We start from the raw sequence: 15,198 nt of genomic DNA, 5'->3' as shown, positions 1-15,198 counted from the left end.
GAGAGAAGAGACCAGCACCAGCCTCACTCCAGCCTCCTTTTAGGGAGTTGTAGAGGGCAATAAGGTCTCCTCTCAGCCTCCTCTTCTCCAGACTAAACAAACCCAGCTCCCTCAGCCGCTCTTCACAGGGCCTGTTTTCCAGACCTCTCACAAGCCTTGTTGCCCTTCTCTGCACCCGCTCCAGCACCTCCATGTCCTTCTCATACTGTGGTGACCAAAACTGGACACAGCACTCGAGGTGAGGTCTCACGAGTGCCGAGCACAGGGGCACGATCACCTCCCGAGGTGATTTAGGACGGGGCTGAGGGCTGAGTTACGTGCCTGAGGTAAGGCTTCACAATCTGGGGAGTAAAGCTGCACAGTTTATTTTTTGGTAGCGTCCTGCGCCATAGAAATGCTGGCAGGAAGGTGGTTCGATGGGCTGGAGCTGCGCCTGCCTCCACCATCATCCTAACCCCACCGCTGATGAGAAAAGCAGCTTCTTCTCCGGTGCCGCCGCTGGAGTCTGCCAGGGGCAGAGAGATCGGGAAGACGGGAGGGGTTGGAGGTGTGTGTTTAAGGTAGGGTTGTATTTATTTATGTATTCCTCTCACTGTCCTACTCTGAGCTAATCGATATGTGGTGGTGGTAAATTAAATGAATGTTTTCTTCCCGAGTCTATCTGGTTTTTGCACATGACTGCAAGTGATGAATGAAGCCTCCCTATCCTAATCTCAGCCCTTAAGAGGTTTTAGTCAAATTTTCTCCTTCCACATCCCTGTTAGAAGGAGGAGGGAGCGAGTGGCTGCGTGTTTTTTTTTGTTCTTGGCCTGAACCATGACAACCACCCAGGAGAGAAACTTTTCCAGCCCTGCCAGGGCACCATTCCCAGCTCTCATCCACCCGAGGGGCTGAAGCAGCACCTGCCCAAATCCTTCTTGGTGGGTTTAGGTACTGGCAACTGCAAAGCTGCAGCAGTTTGAGTTCCTCCTGTGCTCTTCCAGCTTCAACCACTGGATGGGGCAGGAGGAGAAGATGTGGGTTGATCTCAGATGATCCTTCAAGGCACCGCGTTCCCTGCTGAGCCAGCCCTGGCAGCCAACCACCCCCACGCAGAGCGGCCAAGGGATCAAGCGAGTATCTGCAGTGCCTCCAGCCACCCCAAAAATGGCAAAAGAAGAAACTCGTGGAGAGCGGCGTCTACTTGTAAGCACTCTGGAGGCCCGGAGCACTTCTAAAAGCCACAAAGGATTAAGTGACTTGGGGAGGAAGGGGGCAAAAACCCCGTTAGGGCTTTTTCTCCCCCCTTATAACTCAAAGCAAAGAGGTCTGGCCCCTTCCCTAAGCATCTCCGCTTGGGCCAGGCTAAGCCAAAGAGGCTGTAAAACCCAGGTTATGCTTTGAGATGCGTCTTCCTGCGAGCAAAAGCCTCCTAATGGAGCTTTTAATGGCTGTTGTAAACAAATCAATATCTCCAGCTATACGTCCGAAATGAAAGAGGCTGAAGGAACTGTGGAGGTTTTAAACATCCAAATAAATTACTCCTGCTGTGGCAACAGCAACGTGTGGAGAGTTTGATTATTCCCAGCCATTAGTGATGCTGGTGAGGACAGAAATATTCATGCTCTGTTTTTAGCTGGAAATTAAGAGAATGTATCATCTGGTGACAGGAACTTTTTCCAAACGGCTGCTCCTCCCTTCATTCAGCTCCCCAACTAATAAATCACTGGCAGGACGTCAGGAAACTTGATTTACAACTCAAACCTGTGTTTGCTGAAGAAATTGTTCCCGAAAATCCCCCCCCGGTAGATCGAGGTGTGCTGGGATTCTCCTGCTCTTAGAGGGAACGCTGGAAACTCATTTAAGGTTTGCTGGAAAGAATGACTGAGGAGGAAAAGCCAGCTGTCCGCCCACAGCGCGGCAATCGCTGCCTGCGGTGCTCCCGGTACTTTTCCACCGCCGTGCCAGAGCTGTGGGAAGCTTTGGGGTGACACCGAACCCGGGGGCTGGCTCCTAGCTGCAGGGAGGCAGGTGGGAAATTTAGGAGAAGAATAGGAAGCGAGGCGAGAAGCAGCTGCTGCGACGGATTTGAAACCTTGTTGGTCGCGTCTGTGGGATTGCTGAGCTCAAGTGGGTCCCCAGGGGTGGGATGTGCTGACCCTTCCAGACCTACAACACGAGTAGCGTAGCGATGGGGATCTTTCCCTGGCTGCAAGGCTAAAAATAGAGCCGGGAAGTGTGGAACTTGGAGCCTTTCTGGGGTTACTGGGACCCCTCGTTGAACTGGAGCACCCTTCTCTAAATGACCTGTAGGCTAAAGATTGTCCGGTAATTTCCATCATGCGTTACAGGAGCATTTTTAACCTGCTGGTACTGTATTTATGTGAGCAGCTGTAGCTCATCTCAGTAATAAAAGGAGATGTAATACTTTCTGAGAGTGACTAGCAAGGGGCTTGGCTTTGTTTTTCGGTGCAGACACCCTAGGGTCAGCCTCTCCGTCTGATTTTCCCTTCCAGAGCGCTCTGTCTGCTTTCAGCCTCGCTCGTTATCGCTGCAGAGCTACTGCTGGTCACGCTGATACCTCGGGGCACAAGGGAAGAGGTTAAAACCTCGGAAGAGGTAAATGGTTTGATTTCTCTAAGGTCTTATTAAGAAGGTCCGTTCCCCAGCAGCCTTCCTGCGCCCTGGCTCTGCGCTACGTCTGCAAAGGCTCTAACACGGGTTGTGCTAACACAGCTTGGATTTTTTTTTCCTGTCTTGAAGAGAGTGGAGGCCCTGGAGGGTGTCGGGGTGGGAAGGACCATCCCACGGGGGTTCAGAGGTCATGGATGGCCCCGCTGAGTTCTCCCTTTGCAACAAGCAGCGATGATCTGGCCGTTCGTGCTCTCGTTTCTTGTGTTTCATCGCCAGGTAACGCGCTTGCGCTATAAAATCCAGGATTTCACAGATTCCAGTAATGGCTGCGAAATCAAATATAAAAATAACACGTTGAGTGCAGCCACGTATAAATCAGCAGCAGCACGGTCACAGCGCGGGCTTACGCCTCCAGCTGAGGAAAAGTCCTCAAGGTCCAAACAGAGCAATCAAGACCAGATTGCGGGGTTGAAAGCAGATGAGGGATGTGATGAGCTGTAAATCCTCTGGAGCTGCTGGGGGCTGGTGGCAGCAAGATGAGGCTGCACCTCTCCCCAGCTTCGGTCCGGCCGTGCCCATGCGACGTCTCCCATCTTTCTAGGCGACTCTCCCTTACGAGGAAGAAGAACGGGCAGGCTCGTCCGGACGCAACCACCAGCCTGCAGCCCCCGAGAGTCGCACCGGCGAGCGTTTCTGACTGCGGGAACCTGCTGCAGAGACGTTAGATGGGCTGGCTGCGTCGGTGGCTTGTTAGTTCAGCTCAATTTAGTTTGTGATTTAGGACTCGTAGCAGTTTGAAATGAGCATTTCGTGTTTGTGAAGGAGGAGTTCAGGTGATTCCCTGTATCCCAGGGGAGACCAGCGGGACTCTGAGCCCTTGCGCAGGCGCCTGAGCAGGTGAGTGTTTTCAGAGGATGCCCTGCACGGGGAGGAAAGGAAGACGGTTTGCAGAGCAGGGCAGCTTGCTTCACCACGCTTCCCCGCTTCGCACAGAGCAGGGGTGAAATCCTCAGGGAGGATTTCGTCGACGGATCTTGAGAGAGCATCTCCGACCAGAGCTGCTCTGGGGGACATTTGTCTCCATCCCTTGCGTGCTCCGTGCTGAGTGACTCAGAAGTCCCTGGAGACGTGCCCGGTTGTGCCCCTGCTGCCAATTTCGTGGCCTTTTTTTGGTGCTGCTGCTCAAATCTCTGTGTGGGTAGCGTCTGCCGTTGCTGTCCTGGTGTCAAACGCCCCGGGGGGGGCAGAGGTTGTAACGCTGACAACTTTATTTGCTGCGAGACAAAAACCTTAATGCAAACCCATCTAACAGGGACTCCGCTCTCTGGAGGGTCATTGCTGCGGCTCGGTTTGGGTGAGGGCATCGACCGCATCTTTTGGAGACGCGCGTCTTGGCGGCGGGGAGGGCTTTGAAGCCACGCGAGGTTTTTGTCTTCCTCTGTCAGATACTAGAAGTGTCACCTAAGGAGGCCCCGCTCCTGTTTGGATTGCGAAATTCCGCAATTTAAATGCAAATTCGCAGCCGCTTGATTATGCCGTGCTTCAGAGAAGCTTTTGGACAGTGAACAGCTTGTGATAATCAGCCGCGCGTCCCTCGATACAGATATTATCTGCTGTTTGATATCATGGCCGGGTGCCTCTGCAGAAAGCAGAGTGGTTCAGAACAACCCTCCTTTTCCCTCCTTCTCCTTTCACCTCCGTTGGAAATTGCTCTCATTACCTCCCTGAAACCTTTTTAATCAACCTGGATGTCACAAGCTGCTTCGCAATAACAGGAATGATGTTTTCGGAGGCGCTTTGCATGGTAATGCTCCTCTGAACCCGAAATGCTGCTCTTTGGAATGTCTGAGGCTTTGAGAAGGACTCTTGTTTCTTCTTGACACTTTAGTCTTCTGTAACCTCAATATTTTTTGTCGAGAAGCTTATGAATTCCTGTTTTTTAAATTCCTTATAGGAAAAGGGAAGGGGGAAAGCAGGACAAAGGGGTTAGCTGTGGCACGGCCCACGGGAAGCTCGTCCTGGTCAGGATCTCCATCCTGGTTTATCTTCCAAGCCCCGATTTTGTGTAGAGAGAGCACGGGTCACACCAGGATTTCCTAGACCTTTCTGCGACACACTTGCCTGCGTGTCAATTTGCTCGATTTAATAATATTTGACTTTTAATCAAGCCCATTACAGTCGTCGCCACGGCTGAGTATCCTGTTTAAGCGATCACCCCTCTCACCCACTCCCTTCCTTTCCTTTGGAGCTTCCCAGGTTATTTGCATCTCGCCGATGCGAAGGAAAGTCCTTCTGACGCGGGTACTCGGCACCAAGAACACGAAAACTGCAGTTAATCCTCATTTCATGCTTGCAGCCGGATTGGGTTGATTTTTGAATCGCCTCTGCGGGTTCTCAAATCTTTCATTAGCTACCACTTGATTAATTTAGTTCAGTAATAAAAGGTAATTGCTTGTCTAAACAACCAGACGCCGCTTCTCTGTGGCCTGTAATTCTCCACCAAGTAGCCCTGTTTGCGGCAGGGAAACCGGGATCCGCTGCAGCCTGCACAGAAATTGAAGCAGGGAGCTCATGAAGAATGCAAAGAATCCACCTTCCTCCTTATGCTTTAAACTCAAGTTGTTTCTCTTTAAGCTCTAACTTTGTCATAAGGCTTTAACAGACCGTGTGGTGCTATGGAAACCCCCATTTACACCCTGGTGCATAGCTGCGAGCAATTAACTATCTTTAATTTTCATTTTCTGGGGGTATTTTTGACTTGTGTATTAAGCAAACATTTATGCAAAGTGCTGTGGAATCCATAAATGTTAATTAAGTTGAACTGGGTGCCTTTGCCGCCGCAGATCATCAGACTGATGGGTTCACCGAGGTCTGCAAAACTCACCACGGCGGCTGAGAGCGGTTATAAAAAGACACGGCCACGCAGGTGACGCCGAGGCTTTACCCTCTGGGCGTCGCTTTTGGCTCGGTCCTGCTTTTGCCCAGACACAAACCCCGGGTTTGCCCTCTGAGGGACGTCCCGTATCGTTTCTGCAGCAGCTTGTTGTGGCTGAGGAGTAATTTTAATAACGAATAAACCCATTCTCATCGCTTTTCTTTCACGTGTGTGCGTGCAGGTGCATTTAGCTACAGGTATTGATGCTGATAAATAAAATGACTCCTCGTTTGGATCCGATGAGCTGAATCCTCCTGTAAAGTGGGATCTGCTCTCCAGTTCCCGCTGCGAGGAAGCTCAGCTGGAAGCAGGTGCCTGCACGAAGCTCGGCATGGCAACAGTGCGTGACACTGTTTATTCCCCCTCTCCCTTTTGCATGATAAAATAACCCATGAAAATAAATAACGAGAGCTTAACAGGCACATGGGGCAGGGCCGTTGGTGAGCGGTGCCAATCAGCTGTGCCTAATTAAAACCTGCAAATTATAGCCGGCTGGAGCTGATTGCCAGGGCTGGCTGGGGTGGGGACTTTGCTCTGGGAGGTTACTCCTTGTGTTCACATTTTCTCTTCCATCGGGACAGCGAGGCCTTGGGAAGCTGAGGATTGTACCGTCCCGGTGCCTGCCTCAGCGGAGCAGTGGGATTTGGGAAATCCAAACCAGAAAGTCAAGGGGATCGCTCTGCCTCGCAAATAGGTGGAAATGCTGATGCAAGATTATTGGCGTCGTACGTCTGCTTCAGCCCCGTGCGGGGAAGCGAGCAGCTGGTAAGTCCTGCCCGCGTTCGAGGAATGTTTTCGAGCCATTCCCCTGCTTCGGGAACTGGTGCCGCGCAGCCGGTCCTGGCCTTGCGGATGGCTGAGTGAGGGCTTTTCCCTTTTTCTTGCTTAAATTTTGAAATTCAGAGCACACCCCTCACACTAAAGGTCCCCCTGAACCCCCCGGCTGCCTTTCACCCCTCTTTTCACCCAGTTTTGGCTTTGCCAGCTTTCGCTGCTTCTCCTCCCACTCCCACTGAGCCACCAGTTGCCACGTCTCCTCATCGCGGCCTCATTAACCGGTTGCGACACGATCTCACAAAAAAACCCATTTATTTATGAAAATCCATCTGGACAAACGCGACGACCGGAGAAGGGACCGTTTTTGGGGAGAAGGGCTGGAGTTTTTCCTCTAGCGAGATGCTACTGCGGGAAGAACTTAACACAAAACTCCTATTGACTGCCCCGCGCGCCAAATACCGAACCGCAGACGTGCGCCGCAGTCTGTCTCGTCCCTTTGCTCCCTGCTGGCCCCAATTGTATCATATTGCACAAAATTGGAAGCCTTTTTTTGGCTGAGATGGAAAATTTAAGGACAGAGACACCCGAGAGTCATTTCTCAGCCTCAGCTGCTCTTGTGACTCACTGTCCCTCCTCCGGGACACCGCGACCGCTGCGTTTAACTGTGATTTGGTTTCCAGTGAAGATGGTTTTTGAGGTGGATATACGGCAGAAAAAGGGGCTATTGGTGTGCTAAACTTTGCCTTGTAACTGCTGTATTAGTCCCTCAGCCAGACTTAGGTTTTTTTTGGGGCAGGCTGGTGCCTTCAGTGGATTTGTAACAGATTTATGAAGCCCGAAAGGTGTTTTCCTCCCCAGTTGTTATTATTTTAGCGATAAGCAAAAGGAGCTCTTTGGGCTGGGTGCTTGGATTGTGAGATATCGCGGGAGGGATCTGCCTAAGGACGCAGCGAACCGATAAAACCCGCCTTGTCAGCCCCACGGAAACATGCAACAAATAGCAGTTATTCTAAAAACAATAAAAAAGGGGTGGGAAGGCGGGTTTTTGCGTGTCAGCCGGCAATCTTTGACTTCCACGTTTGCCTAATTTTTCCGGCAAGAGGGTTCTTGCTTGGCTTTTGCTGTTTGGTTTTGTTTTGAGCCGGTGGGAGATAAAAGGTTACACGTGAAATGGGGTGTAAGTGTTGTATTTTGGAGCAGCTGAGCAGACCTCGAGGGACGTATGTATCTCCGGCTGGGAGAGCGATTTCTGAGCGCCAGGAAAGACACCTGAGCTTCCGTCAATCCCCTGGGGTTAAGGAGGTGGCTTCAGGCCGGGATTTGGGTTTCAGAGCTCCCTTCTGCGATGGTTCTGGCTTGGAGCATGTTGGAATTGGGCTTAGCCAGCTCCCCTTAAAGACGGTGGGAGTTAGCTCTGTGCCTCCAAGGGGGTGATGGCAAGGAGATGTGTGCAGACCTGCTGAGTGATTCTCTCCAGATGCTGTTATTTTGCATTTCAGAGAGCCAGGGAAGAGACAAAGAAACTGCCTCTCTTTGCAATCGAATTTCTAATCAGAGATCTGCAAGCAAACCAGGGAAATGGGCTTAATGGACTAGAAAAAGCCTCTGTATCACAGCTGACATGTTGGAAACGAGAACTGGAAGTAGTCCGGAGACTAGACTTACCATGTGGCTAGATGTCCCTGCCCCAAGCCCGGGCAGGGGCATCTTATTTTGGCCTTTTTGGTCTTCAGGAGAAGACTTTTGCATGCACAGAGCATCCCAAGGCTGGGGAAACGAGCTAACGTTTCCCAACGCGTGTCACACGTGTGGACACGGATCTGACCCAAACATTCCATCTAGTGGGTTGGCTTAGGTCCTAAATGTGCCAAGATCCTCGTCTCTGTTCCTGCCTCCACCGATAAACTTACTTGACACTTGGAGGGGAGAAAGGAAAACCCGGGTTTGGGCATGTTGTACCTGTTTCCACAGAACATTTTGGTTTTCCTGCGTTGGTCTCCACCTGTGGAACGATCCCCTTGGATCAGGTTGGGTGTCCCGGGCAGGCTCCGCTGCGGTCGTTGGCGCTATTTGTAACGGGTGGGAATTTTAGCCACTTGATTTCAAAAAGAGAATTTTCTCTGAGATGCACAAGAAGCATTTTGGGCTGGAAACCGTCAGCTTGAATTGAAGTCTCCGCTCGTACCCTTGGGGCTTCAAGCTGAGCGTTGCTCGCGAGAAGACAGTTGTCGTTTCTCTGCGCATCTCGTGACCGCAGCATCCTTGAGGCATGAAACGCGGGGGACAAAAGGGCAGCGTGGTTATATACACACTTACACACATAGATTGCTTTTTTCTTTTTTTTTTTTTTCCCCTAAATTCTGACTTCTGTGTGCTCACAACCTCTTGTGCGTGGGGTGTACGGAGCACATCTCTGCTTGCCTTAATCGCCTCTCCTGACCCTTTTGAGCTATTTGGTTTCATTTTAAGTGCGAATTGGGGTTGGCAGCTGGGAGTTAATCAGCATTTGGCTCTGGTTTGTAGCACCTTCTCATGTATTGGCAGCACAGCTCCTGTGGGGTGGGTAGGAAAATTTTCCTAGTCCAGCTCTTGCGTTAAACCAACCCTTCGATCGCTGCAACCTGGGGCTGGTTGAGTTGGGTTTTTTTCGGGAAAACCAAATCCCCAGGCAGGCTCATGCCATTCCCTCTTCCCCGTGCCGCAGGGTTGTGGGAGGTAGCAGCGAGGGAATATGTCTTAAGGCGGCAAGAACGGTGGGAAGTGGAGGTTTAAGCAGAAAATAAAGAGCGTGTTCCAGTTGCGTGCGTGAAGCACGTGGCAGTTTGTAACCTCGCGTGGCCGCAGCCATTGGGAAAAAGTGTGGGAGACGATGGAAAATCTGCTCCTCACCGGTGGCACTTGGCAGGATTTTGGGTAAAAATGAAGATGGTCGTTCTTGTCAATCTGGTTTTTTTCAGCCATTTGTTTCTCTCAAATCCGTCTTTTGCCCGTTCATTTAGTTTCTGCTGGAGTCGCTGCTTAAATACGTGTATTTTTTTATCTCCGAGAACGAGCGATTTATTACGGACTGGATCTCCCAACAGCCAATTTGGAGGCTGCAGAGTTGAAAAGCTCCAAAAGTCATCTCCACTTGACTTCCAGAAATTGCTGTGTGCTCAGCAGGGTCTCATGTGCAGCTGCTTCAAAATGAATGAGCAGTTTTCTTGCCCTGTACAAATTTATCGTGTATCTCTCCAGTGGTTCTGTCTCACGGTGAATCTGTTTTAGGAATCTGATTTCTATGCTGAAAGCAAGAGATTGGCCCAGCAGCAAGGAGCAGTCAATAGAAATGCCTCCAGATTCGCCCCAAATTTGTGAATTTGTTCCCAGCAAGCCAAGTTTGCCTGCTTCTCTTCTTATAAACTCTTTTTTCCCCCCCTTTGAGTTTATGTTCATACGTTTGCTGACCAAAGGAGCCCTTGGTATGAACAGCCCCAGTGAAAATTATCCACCCTAACAGGATTAAAATTTAGATATATCCGTGTACACATTGTAAACTTCATCTTTTATGCAGGGGATGAAAAGGAAAAAAAATTTCCCAGATTAAAGCAAAATCCGGAAAGTGGAAGTGAATCGTTTCAGCTGTCTTCCGAGTAAAAAATGTCTCCAAATTCTTGTCTCCCTTCAAACCTTGTGTGCTGGCAAAACTTGGGGTTTTTTTCTGATGGAATCCTACTGCGCTCCTTTCCGTGCAGCTCTAGATGTTTCAGGATTGTGAAAAACACTTCAGTAGGGTCACTCTCATCTCCTACAGACCTCCGCGGGCTTCCAGAATCTATCTCAAGAGACGTCACCTTGGGCCTTTTAAGAAATCACAGTGATTGCTTTTGGCACGTACGGTTGATTAAGAGCAACCAAAGTCTGTCCTCAAGCGCTGAGTGGCCAGTGATGCCCCATGAATGTACAAACTCCTGAAGCTGAAAAGAGCTTTTGGTTTTATGGGTTTTTTTAGGGTTTGTTGGTATTTTTTTTTTTTTATTTTTGCATTGAATACCCTTCTGGATGTTCAGCTGGAAGGGATGGGAAGAATGGAATTCAAGGTGGGAGGAGGAAAGCACAAGACTGGTTCGTTTTCCTGTGGTGTGGCGTGCTCTGGGAGATCCCCGCTGCCTCACAGAGAGGAGGGAAGCGCCCGCCAGTGTTGTACTTGAGGCTGAGGAGAAAAACTCATTTTTGTCCCACTTCTGCATCCTACCCACCCGCCCGGCATGCGGCAGGTTGGACAGGCAGCGAGGAAGGCGGAGACCCAGCCAAACCTCCCTCGTGTTTGGACGTGAGCCACAGTGGAGCATAGGAAACTCATCCAAAGCTTTTTTTGCTCTCGGGCTCACCTGAGGATGGCGAGCGAGATGGTGAAACTGCACGGAAAAAAGCCAGCACGTCACAAACCAGGGTGATGACGCTGAGTGGATTAAGCACCGGAGCATCTCGGTGAGGGAAAAAGGGATGGTGGCACCCTTGTGCGTGGCTGACGGAGCTGGGGAGCCACTTAGGTGAGCGTGTTGGAGTAGAAGCTGAAGCTTTCGGAGACCGTCTTGGAGTCGCTGCGGGAGGAGCCGTTGGAGGTCATGTCTACAGAGAGACGCTTGGCCTTGCTGCTCTCCTCCAGCTCCTCTTCGGCCGCACCGACTTCGGCTGCACCGACCGCCGAGGACACGGTGGTTTCTATCCGGCTCACCTTGTACATGCTGCTCTGCGTCTGCAGGTACCTGGCTGACTTCATCTCCAGGCCCTCGTACTCGCCGGCGCTGACGAACGGGCACCACCGAAAGGCGTGTTTGAACCCCACGCGAAATCTGGGGGGGACGGAAGAGATGGGGAGAGGCAGCGGTGAGGGATGTGGAGGTGGCAAAACCACCTCGTTAGGTGTGGGAAGACAGAGCTAAACACTGAGAAGCAACAACAAAATGCTGTTTCTCAGGAAGTGGAGGAAAAAAAACACTGATAAATCTCAAACCGAGAGTCAGGACTGTTTTGATACCTGCACCCAAACCCCGAAGGGGCTTTAATTTAGGGGAGTGTTTTATCATCCCTATATCTGCTGGAAGCAACCCCTGGCCGAGGGTGGGACAGATCCATCCTGGAAAAACTTTAAAAGTAGAAGAAAAGTAGAAGACTGTATTCCAACCTGAATTGTTCTATGATTCTATGAACTACCTGAAGGGTGGTTGTAGAGAAGTGAGGGTTGGTCTGTTCTCCCTAGTGGAGAGTGACAGGACGAGAAGAAATGGATTTAAATTGTGCCAGGGGAGGTTCCGGTTAGAAATTAGGAAGAATTTCTTTACTGAGAGGGTTGTCAGGCGTTGGACCAGGCTGCCCAGGGAGGAGTTGAGTCACCGTCCCTGGAGGGGTTTAAGAGACGGGTGGATGCTGCGTTGCGGGGAATTGTTTAGTAGGTTGATAGGGCTGGACTCGACGGTCCTTCTAGCTGATACAATTCTATGATTCTATGAACTCACAGTCTGTGCTCTCCTCCATCAGCCCCCTCTGTATCTCCCCCTCCTCCCCTCTCTATTAACCCCAGATGCTGCCAAAAATCCCTGGAAACTCACCTGTCGTTGAGGCAGCAGTAGATGATGGGGTTGTACATGGTGGAGCTCATGGCCAGCCACATGATAGCCAGGTAGACCTGCTGGATGAACTTCTGCAGGTACCACTCGGGGTTGAAATACTGGAGGGTGAAGTAGATGTGGTAGGGCAGCCAGCACAGCGCGAACGTGCACACCACGATGATCATCATCTTCACTACCTGCGAGGAGAAGAGAGGGCAGGGAAGCAAAGTCATCCCGTCAGAAGATGCCACCTCTTTTCACCTCAGAGACCTTTCCAACTGGGAACATGTTGGTCAACATCTTGGTTAAACCATCCACGTTGAGGGCAGGGACACATCTGGGGGACAATCTCTACCCCAGTAGCAACAACTGCGCAGGAAGTTCTGACTCGTTTCCATCCCTAATGAAATATTTTTGGCTGCGGGTGTGAATTACGGCTCCAAGCGTGCCTGGAGCTCCTTACCTTCCGTTTAGCCGAGACCTGCTCGTGATAGCGGTCGGAGGAGTCGCCGGGTATCTCGCTCGCCCAGAGGGTGACGCCGACCACGGTGTAGGCACATCCTATCACCAGAAGCGGCAAGAAGTAGATCAGGATGGTCATGCAGAAGTGATACCTAGCAAAAAACAAAAAAAAGTTCTTATTGAGTGTGTCCTCTGTCTCTTCAGTCTTTTTCTTGCAAACCGAGCTTGAAGGCAAAGCGGGCGCAGAGAATTTGGCACGATTCCTGCGGAGCTTGGGCCGAGAAGGGCTCCCTACTTTCACCCCAATCTTCTCCCAGGCTCTGCTGCCAGCTTTTGGCATCCTCCCGGGATGGGATGTAGAGCCCAGTGAAGAGCTTGTGTTACCTTCATGAGATGGCTGAAGTGGCTCTGCTCTCGCTTCTACCCTATTTACCCCTCAAATTATTCTAGAGATGCTCTTATCACACAAACATGGGGGGTTTTTTTTGACATATAGATGTTGGAAATGTTAAGCTAAAGAAATAAAGACGTCCCGTGCGGGGCAAATGCTGGCTCTTGGCTGCAGCTTCCCTAAATCCTGGTCCACCATCAATTTAGCTGAGCTCAGATGACACAATCCCAGCCCCCAAAAGCACAGTGTAAACCCCTGACCTGACGCTTTATTACAACTTTCCTGTGAATTCAGTGGCTGGGTTGTTTCTCCAGCCTCATGGAAAGGGCGAGATCTTTGTGTCTTGTTTAAAGCAGGTATAAATAAGTCCAAAATCGAATGAGAGGGTTTGGGTTAAACTGTCAGCACAGGCTGGAGGCAGTTTTGGTTGTAAGAGGTTGCAAGAGCCACTGGGGTTGCAGTGAGTTCGGTGAAGGATTTGTGTTAAATAGTAGCTGGTTTAAAAAGGAAAAGATGAAGTTTGCCCTTGCAGGTTCCTTCCTGCCATCAGAGCTTGCAAAAACTTCTCTCCCCTGCAGAAAGGTGGACGATGGCGATGTGGAAACGTGGCTGGCCGGTGCAGTGCTGCAGGTAATTTTCTTCCAGCAGCTTTAGGGTCTTTGCATGCGTTTTTGGAGCGTGTGCCCAGCTTGAATCCAAGCTGCTGCGTCTCTTCGGGGTGGTTCAGGTCCTGTAGCCACTCTCTGCTCTTGCGCTCGCTCGCCCTCCCGGGAGTTTTGATTGAATCATATCTCCAAAGTATAACGAATGGGGCAGGCTCCTGCCTGGTGCAAACCCCGCGGGGAACGGGGTTGGCCCCGGACCCGTGCTGCCATGCCATCTCCTCCTCATTTTGTACCTGCAATCTCATTTGGCCTCCTCATCGCCCAGCGCTAATCGCATTTGAGCTGGGTTTTGTAGGGCTGTTTTCTATTTCGCTAATTAAAGAGGCGTCTCTGTGGCTCCTCGATGAAGATTTCGTTGTGGTTCCCGTGTAGCCCAGGGTCTTAAACCGGCTGCAAACAGCTGAGAGCGATGCAGAAATGCCCCAGAGGAGCTGTTTGATAACGTAAGCAAGACTGACCCCTATTTTCAGAGCCATATTTCAGAGCCTGGTTGAGACAGGGATTCCCCAAGAGCCTTGAGATTGTGGGGGGGGTTTTTTTGGACCCTGGGCACTGAAAAACATTCTCCATGTAAAACCATCTGTATGTTATTCCGTCTACAAGAATCGCTGGGTCAGAGGAGCCTGGATTTTGCAATTTAAAGGTTTTCAGTGTGGGGATTTAGGGTTTTGAATAGGATGCAGGAGCCCGTAGGAGGTGCGGGACATAACCCTTCGCCTTGCAAAGCCCGGCTGGTTCCTGTGGGCTGTTTTCTCCCGGAGAAGCCGGTGAGCGGAGCGGCTTTTCCCCTTCCTTTAACAAACTGAAATGGCAGCTAAATGAAATTGGAATAGATCGGCCATCTATTTTGGAACCAAAAGTGGGAGAGGGAATCGGCCGTTAGCAGCGAGCTGAATGGAGTCGAGCTGAATTGCCGATTCCTGCTGCAGACGCACCTCCCCTGCACCGACGTCTTCATCCCCTTCCCCCTCGTACGGGTTGAGGACGGGCACATTTTCCAAGTGGAAAAAAACCCATCGTGCACATCTCAGTCTCTGACACCCTCTGTATGCCGGGGTTGTGCGTTCTGGGCTATATTTGTCAAGAGAAAGGACCCCCCAGTTTTGGAGAAGTCCTCTATTTTCACTCCAAACTGTAAAAATAATATTATTTTTCATCGCAGCATTGCAAACAAGCCAGCTGCTGCCGGCACCTTCCTTAAATAACCGCGCCAAGGCCACACGAGCAGCAGAGGGTGTTTGACAGTGACCCAACCACCTGTCCCTGCAAAGTTATTTTGGGACAGTAAAATGACATCCCAGGCTCTGCTGAGCCCTGCGAGTGCGTTCGTGTGGTTTAGAGAGACGCCGCCGAGCTGCCGGATCTTTTCAATCCCCACCAAATTGTTTGGGGTTTGGCTATTTAGAATCTTCTGTTTAGCATCTGCTTTCCTGGCTGCCCTCTTCACGGGGTCGGGGTGGCGGAGCCCCTGGCTTGCCGAAGAGCACGGGATGCTCAGGCTTGGAAGCGGCACCCAGCTTCCAGCAGCAGATTGTTTGTAGGTTAATCACAGAGTCACAGAATGATGGGGTTGGAAGGGATCTCTAGAGATCCCCCAGTGCCACCCCCGGCCAGAGCAGGGTCACCCAGGGCAGCCCCACAGGAACGCGTCCAGGCGGGTTGGAAAGTCTCCAGAGCAGGAGACTCCACACCCTCTCTGGTTCAAGTCCCTTCATCATCCTCGTAGCTCTCCGTCCCAAGGACGAGGTCCCAAGGAGACTCCAC

The 15,198-nt window shown here is 51.0% G+C and overlaps 1 protein-coding gene across 1 annotated transcript in view; it reads right to left on the bottom strand.

Moving 5' to 3' along the window:
• Nucleotides 1–10,582: 10,582 nt before the first annotated feature.
• The window catches only part of TACR1 (tachykinin receptor 1), a 15,175-nt gene continuing 10,559 nt past the window's right edge, over nt 10,583–15,198 (bottom strand). Inside the window, exons 3-5 of the mRNA XM_009878865.1 lie at nt 12,380–12,530; nt 11,917–12,113; nt 10,583–11,160 (exon numbers count right to left, since the gene is read on the bottom strand). Coding sequence (XP_009877167.1) covers nt 10,854–11,160; nt 11,917–12,113; nt 12,380–12,530 — 655 coding nt within the window. The 3' untranslated portion in view covers nt 10,583–10,853. The remainder of the gene's footprint in view (nt 11,161–11,916; nt 12,114–12,379; nt 12,531–15,198) is intronic.

The sequence above is a fragment of the Apaloderma vittatum genome, unplaced genomic scaffold (assembly GCF_000703405.1).
Source record: "Apaloderma vittatum isolate BGI_N311 unplaced genomic scaffold, ASM70340v1 scaffold9261, whole genome shotgun sequence".
In the NCBI taxonomy this organism is placed as follows: Eukaryota; Metazoa; Chordata; class Aves; order Trogoniformes; family Trogonidae; genus Apaloderma; species Apaloderma vittatum.
This window is presented reverse-complemented; position numbering and strand designations above follow the sequence as displayed.